Consider the following 19,321-nt stretch of genomic DNA (forward strand, 5'->3'; position numbering starts at 1 on the left):
CACCCAGGCGCCCCATCACGTGTGGTTTTTAAGTTTCCCAAATTTGCTAGTAAAATACCAACGGAGTTTAATCTCAGCCGATCTATTCCTTTTGTTTTCTTTTCTCTCCATCGAGCTCCAGCACCCAGAGGCCGGGCAAAAGGGGCTCAGACCCCAGGGCAGCACGGCGCCCTGCAGGTGGGGTGACCCGGGCCGCAGCCCACCCGGGTCGGGTCGCGGCCCCGGGCGTTCCCCGCCCCACACACACTCTTCCGCGGTCCCAGGGGCCGGGGCGGGGCCGGCGCTGCGTTCCGCGCTTCCTGCCCCCTCGGGCCACCCCTCGCGCGCCGCTCTACTCCCGGCCATGGCGGCGGTGGCTCGAGGTCCGTGGCTGCCTCGGGCGTGGCTCTGCAGGTGGGGCCTCGACTCTCCCCTGAGCCCCAAAAGGCAGCCGGGGGTTCCCCCGTAACCCGCCGCTTGCTCTGTGTTACAGGAGGGCGGGGCCGGGCTGCGGCCGCCACTACCGCGCCGCGCTCTGCGCCGAGCTGAAGCAGCCCTTGGCCATCGAGGAGGTCGCCTCCCGCCCTGTCAGGCCTCATGAGGTAGGGTGGTGACAGGCCTATTCCCGGGAACCCCCCGACGCTCCCTTTCACTCTTCCCCTCGGCCGCCACACACCCACCGCGGGCTTCGCCTGCATGGAGTTCCCAAGTGCTCGGCTAGGGGGCGACCGGGAGCCTGGAGCGCAACTCCGCGCGGGGCCGCAAGGGCCCTTTCGGGGTTCACAAAAAGGCCACCAGAGCTGAGGGAGGATATCTCCCCCAAACTCAGATGTAGGCCTCTTGCGGAATGCCCCAGAGCTGTCGCCTTAGAAACCGACAATTCTGCTTTGCACAACGACTTTGCATAACCCCTTGCAGGTTCTTAGTTTAATACACAGAAATGGACCCCGTCCTTGGCTTCCCCTTCAGTGTCAGCATTTAATGATCTGTCCTCCCTCCTCCCCCAGACCAGTCCGGTAACGTCTGTCCTATAGTTCTGAGTACGGGCCTTGTGCTCTCCTCTGGTGCAGTGCCCTGATTTGGGGTGAGATTAGTTTAGGATTGTGGGCATTTCCAGTGAAATATAGAAGTCACTCTGGCCCTGCCCGGTGACCTCCCTGGTGACACAATGTCATCTCGAATGGAGAATGAGAACCTCTGACAAGGTGAAGCAAGTAGTGAGCCTCAGCGTTGGGGACCCCTGGTGAGAGAAGGCTTGTGGCTGCAGTCCTGATGTGTCAACTTCACTAGGGGGGTCCCTGCTGCGAAGTGGATTATTTGAATGAGCGTGTGATGGCAGCCGGTCTGCTTCCTGGAATTCATGTGCTGAAAGACATTTATTCTTGAATCATCCTTGAATCTAAGGTGGAGAGGCTTGAGGCCCTACATGCACCATACATGTCAACCACTGGTGCGTCATGCACGCGGTGTGCGCAGCCTGAAGGTGGGCTCCTTAGTTCTGTTCTTCACCCAAACTCTGCCTCCTAAGGAATTAGCTCATGGGAGTTGGGTCTCTGTGAGTTTATTTGCCATCAACTCCTCATACTGTAGAATAGGGCCTGGCACATGGCAGACGCTCAAAACATCGTTGAATGGATGCATTTTGTCCCTAGAAATGTCTTCTCACCAACATGGCTTCCTCTGTCCTAAATGAGAAATGTCAGCGATTCTCTCAGCCTTCATTTTCTCCTTTTTCTCGGTCCTGTTCTCAGCCTGTCAGCATCACCTGGGGCTTGCTAAAACAGATTGCTGGACTCTGTCCCCGGAGTGTCTGATTCCCTAGGTCGGGGTGAGGCCCAAGAATTTGAATGTTTCAGTAAGTTCCCAGGTGACACTGAAGCTGCTGGTTTGGGAACCAGATTTTGAGAACCACTGGCTTACGGAGTGAAAAAGTGCTGGTTACATTGATGCAGGCCTGCCTCTGCTCTAGCATGGGCGTGAAGCATAGAAGCTGGGGATCTAGAATTGGCCTCCACAGTGATTATTGATCCTCAGAACAGCTGGTCATGTTACCCTTCTGCTTAAAATCCTTTAATGGCTTCCCATTGTTCCTACTGTGAAGACCCAGAGCCTCAGTAAAGACTACACATCCTTGGATAGTGTGGTCCCTGCTCTGTAGCCCCATCTCTTTCTCCTCTTTGCGCTCTACACTCACTGGTTTTTCTTTTGTTCCCATCACAGGGCCTTTGCACATGCCATCATGTTTGGTTGTGTTAGCTGTTCTTAGTTCAAGTATTCCTTTCTCAGAGATTTTTTTCCTGACTTCAACAAAAGGTTAAATCACCCTATTACGCATTTTCACAGCACCATATAGTTCTCTCTTTAACATTTTGTGTAGGAGTTGTAATTTAACACATAAATTATCACAATTACTTGGCTGATGTCTGTCTTCTCCCATCCAAGTACTAACCAGGCCCAACCATGCTTAGCTTTTGAGATCAGACTAGATGGAGTACATTCAGGTGGGAAGGCTGTATACAGATATCAGATATCTACCATAGTCTTAGCTCTGTAAAGGCAAGAACCTTGTGCATTTTGTCTCATGATTGCACTCGGGCACTTAATTCAGTACATGGCTTATAGCAGACATTCAGGAAATATTTTGATGCAACTGAATGAACTTTGTCTCCATAGCCATGCACCACTCTGCTTTGCTGCTATCCCCTCCACCCCACACCACTTGCCTTTTTTTCCTTAAGATCCCGCTGAACAGGGAGCCCAACACAGGGCTTTATCCAATGACCCTGGGACCATGACCTGAGCTGAAGGCAGATGCCTAACCGACTGAGCCTCCCAGACACCTCCTGCTGCTATGTTTCCTTTGCAGGTCAGAGTTGATGTCCATTTCTGTGGAGTTAATTTTGCTGACATTTTGGTCTGCCGTGGTCAGTATCAGGAAAAGCCCCAACTTCCCTTCATACCTGGTGAGTATGGAGGGGCCAAGTGACTGCTCGGGAAAGAAGCAACAGAGTTTTCAGAACCGTGTGCTACTCAGGTGTAACGCTTGGCGCTGCTTGCCTCCCTGCTGTGATGCTTCATATATGTCAGTCAGCCTCACTCCTGATGAGAAGCACAAGATTGGGAGCCCCTTGACTGTGTCGCCCCTAGTTTTATCCCCCATCTTAACATTGCACCTGGTTGGTAGTAGATGCTCAATAAAGACATTAACAATGCATAAATGAACAAATGAATTTTTATATATCATGGAGTCCTCATTGGCCCTCGTCATTTCCCTTTATTCCTTGTGAGTGCCTCAATATTGGTTTTTCACTGAGGGAGCACAGACATCTGTTTGCAGCTAAAACTCTCAGTTCTCACAAACACATTCCCAAAGAAACCTAATATCAGAGGATCAGAAAAAAGAAAAGAGTTTATACATTTCTAGCAGTCACTGTCTGATTGTAATTATGCCCAATCTGATTACATTTAGATCCTGAAAATGTGGACAAATGACTGCCTTTTGTTGTTGAAATTTAATTAAGGAGAAAGAAGTGTAGCTTATTGTGTATGTAGTATGTGTATATTTTATACAGACGTGTACTATTAAGGATACAGTGATTGCAAAATGGTTGCTCTGTTTTGGCCTTGGGGTGTTTGGTTGTGTCTCAGCGTTTGGAATCATTTTCCTCTGTTTGTATTATTTGCTGACATGCTGGATGGGGCGGGGGATGTCAGAATCAATTGAGTTACTCCTCTGGCAGCTCAAGTGGCAAATGTATGATCATTAAATTCAGAAATTTTGGAGGTGGAAGAGGAAAGAACAGACAACATCAGTTTATCCAAATTGAGCCAAGTACTGTATGAATAAATATAGTTCATGTTCTTGAGGGCCTCCTAGTCCTCAGAAACAGATCAATGCATATGGTGAACGTTGTAATCAGAATGCTGTAAGGACCCCAAGGGCCCAGTGAAGCAGGATCAGAAGTACTCGTGTACCTGTGTGATGCTTGGTGTTTTTTCCCATTCTTGAAATTTTCATTTGTCAGTTGGTAAGAATGGGACTGCTGTCGCTTTTCAGGTTCTGATCATGAAATCTTAAGTTCACTTTCCTGTGCTTTGGATGCAGTGTTCTTCCCTGAGTGGGGAGAGGTGTGTTGGGGTATGGGGGAGGGGTGGGGAGGGCACTTATGCCCTCTCAGCTCTAGAAAGTGGATAGGATGGCCTGTTGGTCAGGCTTTTCTCATCTCTGTGGTGCTGGGCTTTATAGATAACCTAGTGTTTAAACAATTTGTTTTAGGAATGGAGTTTTCTGGGACTGTACTGGAGATAGGCACCGATGTCAGCATAGTGAAAGAGGTGAGTGAGGTAAAATCGAGGGAATTGATGTATGTGTAGCCATGAGAAATGTGCTAACCTCATTTGTAGCCAAAGGGTCTTGCTTCTCTTGGCCTTTGCCAGCGGACACCAGAGGGAAACCGAGATGAAGGCGGAAGAAACTAATTCTGAATTGGAGGAAGGAAGCCAGTGGAAGTTCCTGGCTTCGTAAAACCTTTTATTTCTAAAGAAGACGGCACCTCAGTCTCTAGTTACTGAGAGGATAGAACATTCTCAAGTTTCAGCCTCTTGTGAGAAAAATTCCGGGATTCTAATTTATTTCAACTTTTTCCTCAATCTGTCCTGTCCAAAATGTGCTCATATTGTCTTGGCACCCTCATGGGGGTATTGAGAAGATGGTTGAATTATTTACTAAACATTAATTCTGAATAGATAATTAAGGCCAACCTGCAACTTACAGGGTCAGAAAGAAAGATTTTCTTTCTTTCTTTGATTAATTTGGAAAGCAGTAAATGGCAAGGCAATGTATTTGAAGAAGACCTTAATGGTATTTTCTCTTCAGGGAGATCGAGTTATTGGCGTGAGTGGCTTTGATGGTATGGCTGAAGAATGTGTCATTGACCAAAAGGTATCACTAGCTCTCAATATGTCTGCTTGGAGATCTTTTTTTCCTCTTTTCTTTCCTTTAGCCTCCACCTAGCTCTCATTCCTTGTTACCCCTCCCCCCCCCTTTTTTGTATTTGTTTCTGAGCCAAGTACTTCTTTCTTTCAAATGCTAAAGACCTTTTCTGTATCTGAGTGACAACCCTTGCACAGAGCTTTGCGTGAACACTGAGATGAAGAAGGGCATTTTTCCCCCTGGAGCAACTGGCTGGCTGTCCGATTGGACCATGGGTAGTTTTGGTAGAAAAACTGGTCCGGGGCAATGAGCTAGATATAATAGGTTTCTCCCCCACATCAAGTTTGTGAAAGAGGTGGTCCCGGGACCAGGGCCAGCCCGGGTGGTGGGGTAGGTGTGTACAGGATGTGAATGGCGGCCCCTAGTGGTGAAGAGTACACATCCCCCCCCCCCCCCCCCCCCCCCCCGCCCCGCCACAGCTTATGGCTTTATGGAGGTAAAACGGACAGAGAACCGTCGGATTCTTGGATTTGAATTCCATCACAGCTTGCTTGGTTTTGACTTCTCTTGGGTTTTAGCTCCTGACAGGCTTGGTTCCTTCACAGATCAATCACTCAACCAAATCACAATGTTTACTGAGCAGCCTTTGTGGGCAGGTACATGTGCTTAATCCCTAAGTGACTGTTACCTCTTTTCACAGATGCTGTGGCAGATTCCAGAAAGGGCCCCCCTCCGAGAAGCTGCTGCCCTACCTGTATCTTATGGCACTGCTATTTTGGCCTTGGAGCATCGGGCACGCACTCGACCAGGGTGAGAGGCTCTATAGACAACCCAGGGCTAATGTCTCTTTCTGAGATCAGAAGTGACCAGTAAGACCTTGCCCCTTCCTCTCCCTTCTCTAACCTTTGGCTCTTGTTCAGTTGGTGTGAGGAAAGGCCAAAGGAAGGTAGTGACCTGAGATGGGAGTCCAGTGTCTTAGATGGAATGACAGACTGTGAACTTGGCCAGTATGAATTTGGCGAAATGGCTGTTTCAAATCTGGCCACTCTGGAGATCACCTCCTAGAAAACCTTACATTTTCTTTTGTTGTTGTTTTTTTTAAAATGCTTTATTTAATTTATCTGAGAAAGAACGCACCTGAACAGGAGGAGAGACAGGCAGAGGGAGAGGGAGAATCAGGCTCCCCGATGAGCAGGGAGACCGGCATGGGACTCAATCCCAGAAACTTTAAGGCAGATGCTTGATCAACTGAGCCATCACCCTGAGAACCTCACTTAAAAAAAAAAAAAAGATTGTATCTATTCCTTTGAGAGAGAGAGAGAGAGAGTGAGAGAGAGAGAGAAAGCATGAGAGGAGGGAGGGTCAGAGGGAGAAGCCGACTCCCTGCTGAGCAGAGAGCCCTGTGACTGGATCCTGGGACTCCAGGATCAGGACCTGAGCCAAAAGCAGACGCTTAACCAACTGAGCCAACCAGACGCCCCAAACCTTACACTTTAGAGAGCTGGTTTATGTAAACTTGTTTCAGTCTGGTTTTAATGGAGTCCTGTGGTGTTTGTTTCTGTGAGGCGTGGTTGGGTGTGCCTAACTGGGATATTTCAAACTCAAAGATGCAGGAGTTTCCCCATTTTACCTGCAATATATGCCTCTTGCCCTTTTCAGGGCAAGAATTGCTCCAGAGAGGTGCCTTTAGGTGAGCGGGGGCCATGAGTCTCTTGCCCTTTTCAGGGCAAGAATTGCTCCAGAGAGGTGACTTTAGGTGAGCGGGGGCCATGAGTCTCTTCCATGAGGAAGAGACGTCTCCTAGAGAGAAGAAGGAATATTTTTTCCTGGGAAATCTTCAGCTGGGCCCAATTTCCACTGATCAAGCAGCCACATACGTAAGCCAGCCCCAAAGCCTAAAGAATGGGGGTCTGTGAAGGGCTGAATGAAATGGCCTTTAAGTTCTCTTCTTGCTTTTTTTTTTTTTTTAATTTGACAGAGAGAGATCCCAAGTAGGCAGAGAGGCAGGCAGAGAGAGAGAAGAGAGAGAGAGAGAGGAGGAAGCAGGCTCCCTGCAGAGCAGAGAGCCCAGTATGGGGCTCGATCCCAGGACCCGGGGATCATGACCTGAGCGGAAGGCAGAAGCTTTAACCCAGAGCCACCCAGGCGCCTCTCTCTTCTTGCTTTTAAATGTTCACGAAATCATATGATTGGATGATGTTGGAAGGTTTCTGAAGTAATGTTCATCTTTCTCTGCAGAGAAACTGTTTTAGTGACGGCAGCAGCTGGAGCCACAGGCCTGGCGGTGATAGATGTGGCAACCAACGTTCTTCAGGCTCAGGTGTTTGTATGTTGGGGTCTCCGTTTAAAAAAAAAAAAAAAAAATCATACCTCCAGTTTCCAGACATAGAATGTGTTCATTTGTTCGCTCATTAATGTCATGGGCAAGGCCCTGGGGATATAAAGTCACCCAGAGGAGGGTCTGGCCTTCTATTTGCCTGCAGACTGGTGAGGGGACATGGGAGTAGCTCCCTCATCTGTCCTGTTACTGGAACCTGGCAAGAGCCGACTTGCTTCTTGGCCTCTGCAGATTCTGTTCCTTCTACCTGTAAAGCTCTTCTGAACTGTTTCCCTCTGCACTTCAGGTCTAAACACAGATGTCACTTCTTTCGGGAAGTATTCTTTGTTCCTCAGGAGAGTTAATCTCTCTTCCCACCCCTCTCCCCCAGCTGTTTGTAGACAGTGTGCTCACCTCCTGTACTTCTCTTTCATGGTACACACCTCAGTGTGTGGTTAATCCTTTCCTTGAGTCATGATGGGATTACGGTCTCCCTCCTGCTTGACTGGAATCCCCCTGAAGGCCGGGACAGTGTCTGTTTGGCTTATTACTGTAGTCCCAGCAGCTGGCACGGTGCCTAGACCATAGTAAGCACTCAGTAACTATTTCCTGAATGAAAGAATAAAGGAAAGAAAGACCCAAATCTCTTCAGGGGCCTCACTCTGAGACTGTGGGTGTCAGACAAGGAGGGTTTCTTGGAGACCGTAGGCATTTAAGGTGACTTCGGAAAGACTGGTCGCAGTTGAATAGAGGAAGAAGGGAGGTGAAGGCCATTTTAGTGCGGGGAGGACATGTCAGAAGATAGAGACGCGGGGCATCCCAGGATGCTTTCAGGGAGTTGGCAAGTAGCATCTGTGGAGCAAAGGATTTGGGCAGTGGGGAGTGGTGGAAGATAACTTTAGGGAGGTAGGCAGAGACACGATCATGAGGCACTGAAGAATTTGAATCCTTGTTGGAAGCTCTCAGGAACCACTAAGAACTTTAAACTGGGAAGAACCGTGATCATATTTGCATTTTGCCAAGTTCATTCTGGTAGCAGTGGGGATGCGAGATGGGGCAAAATCAGGGACAGTCTGGAGGAAGTAGAGCAGCCTCTTGTTGCCGTCGAAGCCGGCGGTGGTGATAGTTGAGCCAAGGCACCGGAAATGAATCAAGAGAGACTAGAGTAGAAGAAAATAGAGTTTGATCCTCATCCAGTTGAAGGAACAAGGACTTTGAAATGACTCTGACTTAGGTTCAGATTCCAACACTGCCTCCAGCTTAATTGCTTCAGTTTCCTCACGGGTAAAATAAAGCTTTCCTCATACGGGGTCGTTGTGGGGATATTGAAATTACACGTGCAGTACGCCTGCTAGAGGGCATGGCATGTTGGTAAGAATCTCTTAAAAAGGGAACCTGTTATTATTAGACATTGAGTGGGAAGGAGCAAACTAGGTTAACTTGTGGATTTGCCATTTATTGCAGTTGAGAAGACAGGAGGGAATGGTGAGCTCAGTTTTGGAAGCATTAAGTGTGAGGTTTCTGGGGTGTGGGCAGTTGGGATATCCAGAAGGCGCCGAGATACCCAGGTTTGGAGATAATTGGATTGTTCTGGAATTTCTTCAGGTGGCGTCTCTCCTTGCTCTCGTCACTTCTCTTTGGGAAGGACACGTGAGTTCTGAGAGCAGTCTTAGCTACCAGGAGGCTCTCCATGGAACATGAACACGTTTCATGTCAAAGTCAGGCTCTTAGCACCTCTCAGTGGGGAGACCAAAATTAGCCTCCTTGTCTAGAACCACTGATTATTTACCATTTCTAGGAAGATAAAATTGCACTATTTGTTTTGATTAGTGGTAGTAGGTTAAGTGAGAGAAAAATTCACTTCAACTCAGATACTAAAGTTAATTTAAGCTCTGTATTCTTCAGTAGCCATAATGGTTCTCAGCAAAAGCAAACAACAACAAAATAATAAAAACAACTTTAAAATGTCATCATGCCACCTACTTGGAACAGGTTATTTTGAGAACAACCTGCATTTACAGCATTTCATATTGCTTTCAAAGTGACTCCACACCAATTATCTTACCCCTGCTGCTAACAAACCCCTGGAGGTGGGTAAAGTGTTTATTATCCCTACTTCACAGATGAAGAAAGTGAGGCACCAGGGGAGACAGGGGCTTGTGGCTGGTCTCGCTGGCACCCTTGTGAGAATAGAGATTGGCGTCAACTCCCTGACGCTAGGCTGGTGTCTGCTCTCTGTGGCGCTGTGTGAAGGTACTTGAGGGTAGCTCTCAGGTTCAAATAGTTATGGGTGAGTTTGAAGTCTTCTAAGGGCACTGATGATCTTGTGTGTTTGGATGCAAATTCCGAATGTCACCTTGGGGCCAAACTGCCCTGGTTAGTGTGTGCTATCCAGGGGTAGGGCACCTGTAGGCAGTGCTTACATGTTGGAAGAATTTCTGGAGACCCAAACCCCAGACTTCCTCACAGTATGGCCCATGGCCATCTTTGCCAGGCGGTAAGATGGTTTTCTTCCAGGCTGATGGAGTGGAAATGCATGGGCTTTGGAGTCAAGCAGCGGGCTGGGGTTTGAATGGTTGTACCACCTGCTACCATGCTAAGCCTGAGTTAATTACTTAACCTCTAGGTCTGTGTCTCCATCTATAGAATGGATGTCATTATACTTCCCCTGTAATGTTCTTATGAGGTTTAAATAGAATAAACGATGGTGTATGTGTAACAATAGATTCAATGTATCTAACATTTTGTTTTCCAAGGGCCCTTTGCACAGTATTCCATTGGTCTTTTAAAACAAATTTTCTTTTATGGATGAGGTAACTGAAGCTTAGGAAAGCTGGTGGGCATCGTAGAGGTTAAAAGCATGAACTCTGGAGATGGACAATCTGGGCTTGATCCCACTTCTGCTCCCATTAGCTTTGTGACCTTGAGCAAGTTACTTAAAACTTCTTTTGCTTCAGTTTTTCATCTCTAAAGTGGGGATGCTCACTGTGTGTGTATCATTGGGCTATTAGGAGGATTAAGTGAGTTATGAATATATGTAAAGCATTTAGAAGAGAAGCTGGCACATAGTAATATGTAAGTATTAGTTCTTACTAAGTCATTTGTCTTAGGTAACACCGCTCGTTAGTAGCAGAGTCATGATTTGAACTCAGGTCCTTCCAACGTCAGCATCTTCCTACTGAATCATATTTTACCCTCCGAGAAGCTTTTCGAGATCGCGATCTAGACTGGCTACCTCTCGTTTGCACTTCTGCAACCCTCATACCCCCCCCACCTTCACACTGCTGTACTTTGCTATCTTGACTCTAAGCTTGGGTATCCTCACGACTTCACTCACAGTAAGTGCTCGGGAAATGATGGTTTCAGCCCTATTTGGAGAAGACTTTCTGAGTGTCTCCTGAGTCATCTTCAAGCTAGACTCATTGGGGTTCCAGGATTCCTGGAAATGTGGACCCCATGGCCAGCCGGTGTGGGGGGCTAGTGTGCTGGTGCTGAGTGTTAGCCCTGATGTGTGGGGTTGAGGCTGATGTGAGGGCAGCAAGGTCACATTGGTTTCCTTGGTTGGTACCCTTTGGTGGGACGCCGGGTGGGTAGGGTGAGCCCCTCTTATACATATTCTGGATCATCAGAAACTTTGCATTCTCTGTGCAGGTGATAGCTGCAACTGGAAGTGACGAGAAGTGCAAGCTGGCATTGCAGAAAGGCGCACAGTCCACTGTGAACTATAGTCAGGGCAGCCTGAAGGAGGCAGTGAGGAAGCTGGTGGGCAGTGCAGGGGTGAATGTGGCCATCGACACTGTGGGAGGAGATGTCTTTCTGGAGGCGCTCCGCAGGTGCGTGTGGTGGTCTTTCTAGAAGGGGGCTGGACCTGGGGATCTGCTGAAACTTTCCAGACCTGTCTTCCTTCTGGCCTTACATTTTTGCTGCTCACTTTTCCTGTAGGTTTCGGCATCAACGAGAACAGCTGAGTGGGAGTGTGAAAAGGAATAGAAGCAGAGGGAAAATCAGGAAATGCTTAAATATAGAAAAACAAGATATCCAACTGGAAAATATCCAGAAAATGACTGCAGACTCTCTAGCTGGCAATATTGAATGCTTTAGAAATTATGCATGTGTTAAATTCAGCTATGCTGGCCCCGATTAACTACTTTATATACGTAGTGTGGGTAATTCTTTGGATCATCATTCAGATGTTAGAATAACCTGGTCCCTAGTTCACCATGCGCCAAAGCACAGACTCTTTTGATCTTACTGGTTTCAGAAGCAGCCAGCGAGTTTTAATGAGACTGTTGTATTCACACCGGTTCTCACTCTGTTTTTAACCAGGATCTCTGGAGTGTTCCATTAATACTGGTTTTATTTCTCCTATCATCCTGGCAAGTACAATTTTTTGATTTATCTCAGTTTAAAGCTGAAGAAACAGAAGCGGACAGAACAGTGTACCCACCCAAGGGTCCCAGTTGCTTTTCTGGCCCCTGAGCATACCTGCACCGTGCTGGGTGGTACTGTGCTCAGGGAAGCCAAGGAAGGAGGATGTTGACTCCACGGAGAGCCAGGACAGAGAGCTGCTAACTCTCATGCCCCTCTTGCTTTTTGGGTAATGGGTAACCAGTTATCACAAGTGTTACCACAAGTGCTTCTCATTTCCCTCTAAAGAAGAAAAGCAAAAAGTGAAAGCCAAACAGAGATACACATATTCTATATAAAGATGTTTACAAATTTTTAAAAAATATTTTTATTTATTTATTTATTTGCTAGAGCACAATCAGGTGGAGCAGTAGGCAGAGGGAGAGGGAGAAGTAGACTCCCCACTGAGCAGGGAGCCTGATGCGGGCCTGGATCGGCGCAGGACCCTGGAATCATGACCTGAGCCAAAGGCAAATTCTTGACTTATTGACCCCCACGCCCCCACTCCCAGTGCCCCGCTTATAGCTTATTTTTATGTTTTCCTACTGAAGAATCCGAAGTGTTACAGGATGCTTCGCTCCTGCCTGTTTGTCAGGTCAAGAGGAATTCTCAGCTGGGGGTTTAATGCCTGTTGCTTTTTTTTTTTTTTTTAAAGTTATGATAAAGGGCACCTGGGTGGCTCAGTGGTTTAAGCGTCTGTCTTCAGCTCAGGTCATGATCTCAGGGTCCTGGGATCAAGCCCCAAAATTTGGCTCTCTGCTTGGCGGGGAGCCTGCTTCCCTCTCTCTCTCTGCCTGTTTCTCTGCCTACTTGTGATCTCTCATCAAATAAATAAATGAAATCTTTAAAAAAAAGATTAAAAAATGTTATGGTAAAAATATATGTAACTTAATACTTACCATTTTAAACATTTGTAAGTATAAATTTCAGGGGCATTAAGTACGCTCACAATGTTGTGTCCCCATCCGCAGCAAAGACTCTATTACCTGTTAAATAGTAACTGCCCTCCTCCGCCCCCACCTACCCTAATGTCTGCTTTTTATCTCTGTGAGTTAATGTAGATTGCTTTTTCTCATTCTACACATTTTATTGTGGTTGAAAAAATACATAATGTCAAATTTGCAATATTAACCACTTTTTATATTAACCATCTTTAAGTATGTAGTTCCGTAGCGTAAAGTATATTTACATTGTTGTGGCATAGATGTCTATCACTTTTTCACCTGGCAAATCTAAAATTAAACCCATTGAACCCATTAAACATCAATTCCTGTTTCTCCCTTCACCCAACCCCTGGTAAGCGCCATTTAACTTTCTGTTTCTATGAATCTGACTACTTTAGATATTTCATGTAGGTAGAATCATACAGTATTTGTCTTTTTGTGACTCGCTTATTTCATTTAGCGTAATGTCCTCAAGGTTCATCCATGTCATAGCATGTGACAGCACTTCCTTCCTGTTCAATGAACAATATTCTTTTGTATCTAGAGAACACGTTTTGTTTATCCGTCTGTTGGTTGATGGCCATTTGGGTTGCTTCTCGCTCTTGGCTACAGTAGATAGGGCTGCTGTGAACGCAGGAGTGCCGCTCTCTCTCCAAGACCCTGTTTTCAGGGATTTTGGCTATAGACCCAGAGTGGCATTGCCAGATTATACAGTAGTTCTAGTTTTAATTTTCTAAGAAACCTCCATACTGTTTTCCAGTTGCACCATTATACAGTCCCATGAAGAGTACATGAGGGTTCCAGTTTCTCCATATCTTCACTAACACTTGTTATGTTCTATTGTGGTGATTGCTTTTTATAGTAGCCATTCCAGTGAGTGTGAATATTTATATGTTGCTTTTTTTTTTTTTTTAATAATTTATTTTCCTTGTCCTTTCTGCCCCCAGCCTGGCGTGGGAAGGCAGGATCGTGGTGGTGGGTTTTGCTGGAGGAAACATTGCTTCTGTGCCAGCCAACCTTCTGCTCTTGAAGAATATCTCAGCCATGGGGCTGTACTGGGGCCGATACAAAGAGCAGAGCTTTCCCGTCTTCTCCAGAACCCTGTCCTCGGCTCTTCAGTATTGCCAGCAAGGGCGCATCCAGCCACACATCGGAGCAGTTTTTAAACTGGAGGAGGTGAGATGCTCTTGAAGGAGGTGATGTGGCCAAACACCAGGACATAATCGGTGTCAAATGACTGGGTAGTTTCTCTCTGGCTTCCATGAATCCTCCTTTTATGGAATGAAAAGGTACAAAGGCAGTGCAGAATAATGGGGTCTCACAGGCCATGAGGGGTTGGGATTTCACCAGGTCTTCTGAGTCGTATGGGGGTCGCCTCAGGCCTAGGGAGCCACCTGGGAGGCTGAATTTGCCCAGACCAGGGAGGAGCTGGATTCTGAGGGCTCTCCCTGCGTCACTTGTTTCTTAAGCAGAGGGAAGTGATGGTACTATAGAAAATCATTTACCCGCGTTAATATGAACTGTGAACTCTGTAACACACAGTCTAAGAAGGAAGCATTTAACTTGACCTTTGATTTTAGAAAACAGACGCTTTCAAGTCCAACGAGATGATCTAAGCTGAAGTTCTGTGAACAAAACACTAAATTACACCCCGCATCCTAGGACTGTAATTCATCCATTAGTCACTGTGGTTAATTTTGTGGGCTATTCACTCCCTTTTTTCATTCCCCCTCAGTCCCATCAATGCGGCTTAAACTTCCTCCAAAGTGTAATTGTGTGCATGCATATGCAATATAGTTGTAAATGTCAATCTGTTAGGCATTCACTGTGAAGTCCTTTTCTTTTTCTTTTTTTGGTTTAATTTGTGTTAATGTTTAAAAACCTGTTTTGGTGACTCCCATCAGCATCGATGGGGGGGGTACATTTTGTTCATATGCAGATCACTGCCGCCCCCCCGCCCCTCTGTCCATGCCAGACTTTGTTGCCCACCAGCCTTCCATTTTGATATTTGATGGGGGATATTCTTCTCGAATATGGTTTACTTTTTTCCTCTTTTTTTTCATATGTCAGTCCGGAGGGTTGCATCGGGTGATAAAAAGAGAACCTGTCTGGCCTTCAGAAAACTGGTCGGATACTTCCGACTACTTCCGGCTCTGCCTTCTCCTGTTGCAGCTGGGTGAAAGTCTCCTGTCCTTTCCAACCTGCCATCTCCATGTTTCCCTACAGGGAGGCCCCAGCCAGGATGTGGGCAGGTAGGGGGAGGCCTGAGCAGCCTGGGCTCTGGGACCTCCTCCACAGCGGGGGGTCTGAGTAGCTGCACATTTTTACCTTTGCATTCATCTTTTTCTTTTGTGAAGAGGTTTGTGGCTTAAAAATAAAGACCACCAGATTCAAGAATTTCTGAGTCCCATTCCGTCTTGTGGCTTTTATCATGTGTCTAGCGAGCTGCGATTTGCGTTACACACGGCTCACCTACACCTGTTGATAGAGGATGAGGACAATCAGGACAGGCGTGCAACGCTGGCTAGTCTAAACCGCCTCTTCTCCCCCACTGACCTGTCCCAGGTGCTGCTCAGGCAGGAGAGAAAGCCAGATTGGGATTATTGTTTTATTTATTTTTAAATTTTTTATTTTTTAAAAAGATTTTATTTATTTATTTGTCAGAGAGAGAGAGAGAGGGCGAGTGCACAAGCAGAGGGAGTAGCAGGCTCCCCACCGAGCAGGGAGCCTGATGCGGGACTCGATCCCAGGACTCTGGGATTATGACCTGAGCTGAAGGCAGACGCTTAACTGACTGAGCCCCCCAGGCATCCCTGAATTATTGCTTTAATCACTCACGTTAAAGTTCTCTCTTCTCTTAAACACGAATGAACTATAATTACTAACCTCCTGTCAGCTTCCATTTGTTCTGCTCCTTTCCAATGTGGGCTCTGCAGACGGGGTTAATCTGATTCTTCCCATTCTGCTGACCTTCCTGCTATCCCTGGGCCCTCTGATGGGGCCATTCTCCCTAACCATTTCATCTCATTCACACCCCCTCCACTTACGATTTCTTCTCTCTCTCTCTTTTCCCCGTATGTCAACTATTTAAAGGACTAGGAATAGAAGTGGCAGTTCCCATGTCTTAGGTGCGTGCTGTAGGTCAAGAATGGTGCTAAGCACTTGACATGCATTTTCTCTTTTCCTCTTCATAATGCTCCCTTGAGCTATGAACCATTTTTTTTTTTAAAGATTTTTATTTATTTATTTGACAGAGATCACAAGTAGGCAGAGAGGCAGGCAGAGAGCGAGGAAGGGAAGCAGGCTCCTTGCTGAGCAGAGAGCCCGATGCAGGGCTCGATCCCAGGACCCTGGGATCATGACCTGAGCCAAAGGCAGAGGCTTTAACCCACTGAGCCACCCAGGTGCCCCTGAACCGTTATCACATTTTACAGAAGAAGAAATCAAGACTACCCAGTATTATGTAGTAAGTAGCAGACCTAGAATCCAGTCCAGGTTGTTCTGACACTAGAATTGAGCTCCTTATGTCTGTGTTGGACTCTCCCCTCAAATAAGCCAGGAAATTGCTTCTTAGACACCTTCTTTTCGAGTATGAAGTTTGTCCATCCATCAGAGAATTATCTATGTATTACTTATCGAGTATGAAGTTTGTCCATCCATCAGAGAATTATCTATCCTTACAGTTCAAACTGCCAGGAGTCTTGAACTTTCCCAGGCACAACCAGATTTTATATATATATATATATATATATATATATATATATATATTTTAAGTGAAGATGATTAAATGAATGTATATAGTTAATTTCACTCAACCCATTAATATTTTTCATGTAAATCTGTTAACGTATGAGAAAAAATTATTTATCAGAACCTGCCTGGACTCTGAAAATGACTGTGCATATATATACACAAATATATACATACAATAACCACGGATACCAGTGCTTCCTAGCTTTCTTTTCTCCTGAACATATGGGCTTATAGATTTGACCTTGATAGTTGATGTTAATGACTATATATATATATATACTTTGTTCCCTAGCCTGTCTGATAGGCACGAGATATGAGCTCCCGAAGCACTCTGTGCGTTTTCTTTGTCTGCTTGTGATAGTTCAATGCCTGTCATTCCCATAGACCATAAACTTTATGTGAGCAGGGACCATGCATCTCCTTGTCTCCAGCTCCTGGCAGGTACTCGTGTATGTGTGGAATGGCTGACTGAGAGTAGAAGGTGATCGTTCAGACCTCCTGAGTGCAGATCCTGGCCCTACCACTTAACTGGCTATGGGCAGATCGCTCACGTCTGTATGCTTGAGTTTCCTCATCTGTAATGGGGGCGGTTATGTACTCTGCCTACTAAGGTCATTGTGAAGATTAAATAAGATAACACATGTAAAAGCACTTAGCAGACACTTACTATATTGTGTAAAGGAACATACCGGGCCGTTATAAATATACAGAGTTGAGATTTTTCAGGTCCCGTGAACTATAACACATTTGCATAGAACATTTCATGGGCAGGATTAGAGAGACAGTCTTTAGATTTTGAATTTTAATTAGAATTTATTATTTTCTGAAGTGTTGTATCCGTGCCCTGATGGACGGGCCATACATGAGCCCCCTGATCTGTCCAGGGGATGGTCTTATGCAGAGGCGCCAAGTCTGCTTTCTGTAGAGAGATGCTCACACACGTCTCATCCAGACATAGGACTTACACCTCAGAGATCTGAACTCGATTGTCATCTAAAAGTCAGGTGAGGTCACCACATGAATAAATTTGATAGAGAGAAATTGTTTACTTGAAGTTTCCTGGGTATATCTGTGGAATATTCTTAAAAATTAAATTATTGTCTGTGGCACCTGGGTGGCTCAGTGGGTTAAGCCTCTGCCTTCGGCTCAGGTCATGATCCCAGGGTCCTGGGATCGAGCCCTGCATGGGGCTCTCTGCTCAGCAGGGAGCCTGCTTCCTCCTCTCTCTGCCTGCTGCTCTGCCTACTTGTGATCTCTCTCTGTCCAATAAATAAATAAATAAATAATCTTAAAAAACATTAAATTACTGTCTAAGTTTCGGGAAGGTAGGTACTAATTTGTGTTCACTCCTTCAGATCCAGTTCATGGGGCTCTCCATATCTGCCAGTGACATCCGCCCCAGGCCCTGGCCCCTTGTCACCTTTCTCTAATGATGGTTCACACCACTGATCCCTGCCATCTTACAGTCAGACTCTGTCCCCAGGGCCCATCTCCTAATACTTGTGGTCGCATGCTCTCCTTGGTGGGAGGGCTGATTCTTGGCAGGGCCTCCACTGTGCTCTTCCTCGTGGGAGCTGCTGTGGCCCTGGTGAGCAGTTCTGAGCCCAAGGACCTGTTGAAGCGCTCTGGCTTCCCCAGAAACTGGATGCGGGGGTCTGGGTAATGCAACCAGGAAGTTGGTGGGGAGTTTACCCCAAGGAAGAAGGATTTGACAAATGAAAGACGAGACAAATTGCTGTCTTTGCTCCTCCTGATGGAGTATGTCAACAAGCAGCGGGCTCTATAAGGCCCTTCTGGAGAGGTCCCCCGGAGCCGCGTCTGGTTCTGGATCAGTAACACACACCTCCTTCCTTGATTCTCTTCACCTTTTCCCTCACCCTTGCTTCCCTTGGATTGCAGTGAAGCCTTAAGGCATACTTTTTTTTTCCCCCAAACATTTATTTGTTTGAGAAAGAAAGAGAAAGGGAGAGAGAGAATCCCAGGGAGAGTCCCTGCTAAGCACAGAGCCCGACCTGGGGCTTGATCCCACAACCCTGACGTCATGACTTGAGCTGAAATTCAGAGTCAGATGCTTAACCTACTGGGCCACCCTGGTGCCTCTAGGGTGTATACTTTGACTAGGCTTTATTTTCAAGGAAACCAGGCTGACATTTAGTTTTGAAGATTTCTTTATAGTGGGGTTTTATAATACGTGACTTGACTTTTTTTTAAGTTAGGTTTATTGAGCTTTTATCTACATTTAGTAAAATTCACTCCAAGCTTTGACAAACACATAAAGTCATGTAACCACCCCACTGCAATCAAGATATAGAACGTTTCCATCACTCTGAAAGGGGCCCTTGTGCCCCTTGTCACCAATCCCTGTTTCCTAGCCCACAGCCCCTAGCAACCACTGGTCTGTTTTCTCTCCTCAAAGTTTCACCTTTTCCAGACTGTCATATAAATGGACTCATACACGAGTGGTCTTTAAGGTCTAGCTTCTTTCAAACCTTGCGTAATTCTTCTGAGGCTTACCCATGTCCCCCCCCCCCCCCCCGACTATTTTATTTATTAGAGGGGCTCCTGGATAGCTCAGTCTTTAAGTGTCTGCCTTCTGCTCAGGTCATGATCCCAGGGTCTTATTGAGCCCCCATTGGGCTCCCTGCTTTGTGGGAATTCTGCTTCTCCCTCTCCTCCCCCTGCTTTTGTTCCCTCTCTCGTTCCCTTCTCTCTCTTGTTTTTCTCTATCAAATAAATAAATAAATAAATAAAATCTTAAAATTTTTATTTATTAGAGAGAGAGAGAAAGAGAGCAAGCATGAGGGGAGGAGAGGGAGAGGGAGAAACAGACTCGCTGAGCAGGGAGCCCCACATGGGGCGTGATCTGAGGACCTCAGGATCATGACCTGAGCTGAAGGCAGACACCTCTCTGACGGAGCCACCCTGGCACCCCACCCATGGTTTTGCATATGTCAGTAATTTGTTCTTTTTTTTTTTTTTTTTTTAACT

At 46.4% G+C, this 19,321-nt stretch overlaps 1 protein-coding gene across 2 annotated transcripts in view; it reads left to right on the forward strand.

Annotated features, from left to right (window-relative positions):
- The first annotated feature begins 273 nt into the window (after positions 1-273).
- LOC116576277 (quinone oxidoreductase-like protein 2) overlaps positions 274-19,321 on the forward strand; it is a 28,491-nt gene continuing 9,443 nt past the window's right edge. Inside the window, exons 1-9 of one of the 2 annotated variants that reach the window (XM_032318336.1) lie at positions 274-393; positions 473-581; positions 2,846-2,942; positions 4,256-4,314; positions 4,856-4,921; positions 5,613-5,722; positions 7,151-7,238; positions 10,881-11,062; positions 13,528-13,756. In XM_032318336.1, the coding sequence (XP_032174227.1) occupies positions 344-393; positions 473-581; positions 2,846-2,942; positions 4,256-4,314; positions 4,856-4,921; positions 5,613-5,722; positions 7,151-7,238; positions 10,881-11,062; positions 13,528-13,756 (990 nt within the window). In that variant the 5' untranslated portion in view covers positions 274-343. The remainder of the gene's footprint in view (positions 394-472; positions 582-2,845; positions 2,943-4,255; positions 4,315-4,855; positions 4,922-5,612; positions 5,723-7,150; positions 7,239-10,880; positions 11,063-13,527; positions 13,757-19,321) is intronic. The other variant, XM_032318337.1, reaches the window with a different exon arrangement.

Source organism: Mustela erminea, chromosome 17 (assembly GCF_009829155.1).
Source record: "Mustela erminea isolate mMusErm1 chromosome 17, mMusErm1.Pri, whole genome shotgun sequence".
Lineage (NCBI taxonomy): Eukaryota > Metazoa > Chordata > Mammalia > Carnivora > Mustelidae > Mustela > Mustela erminea.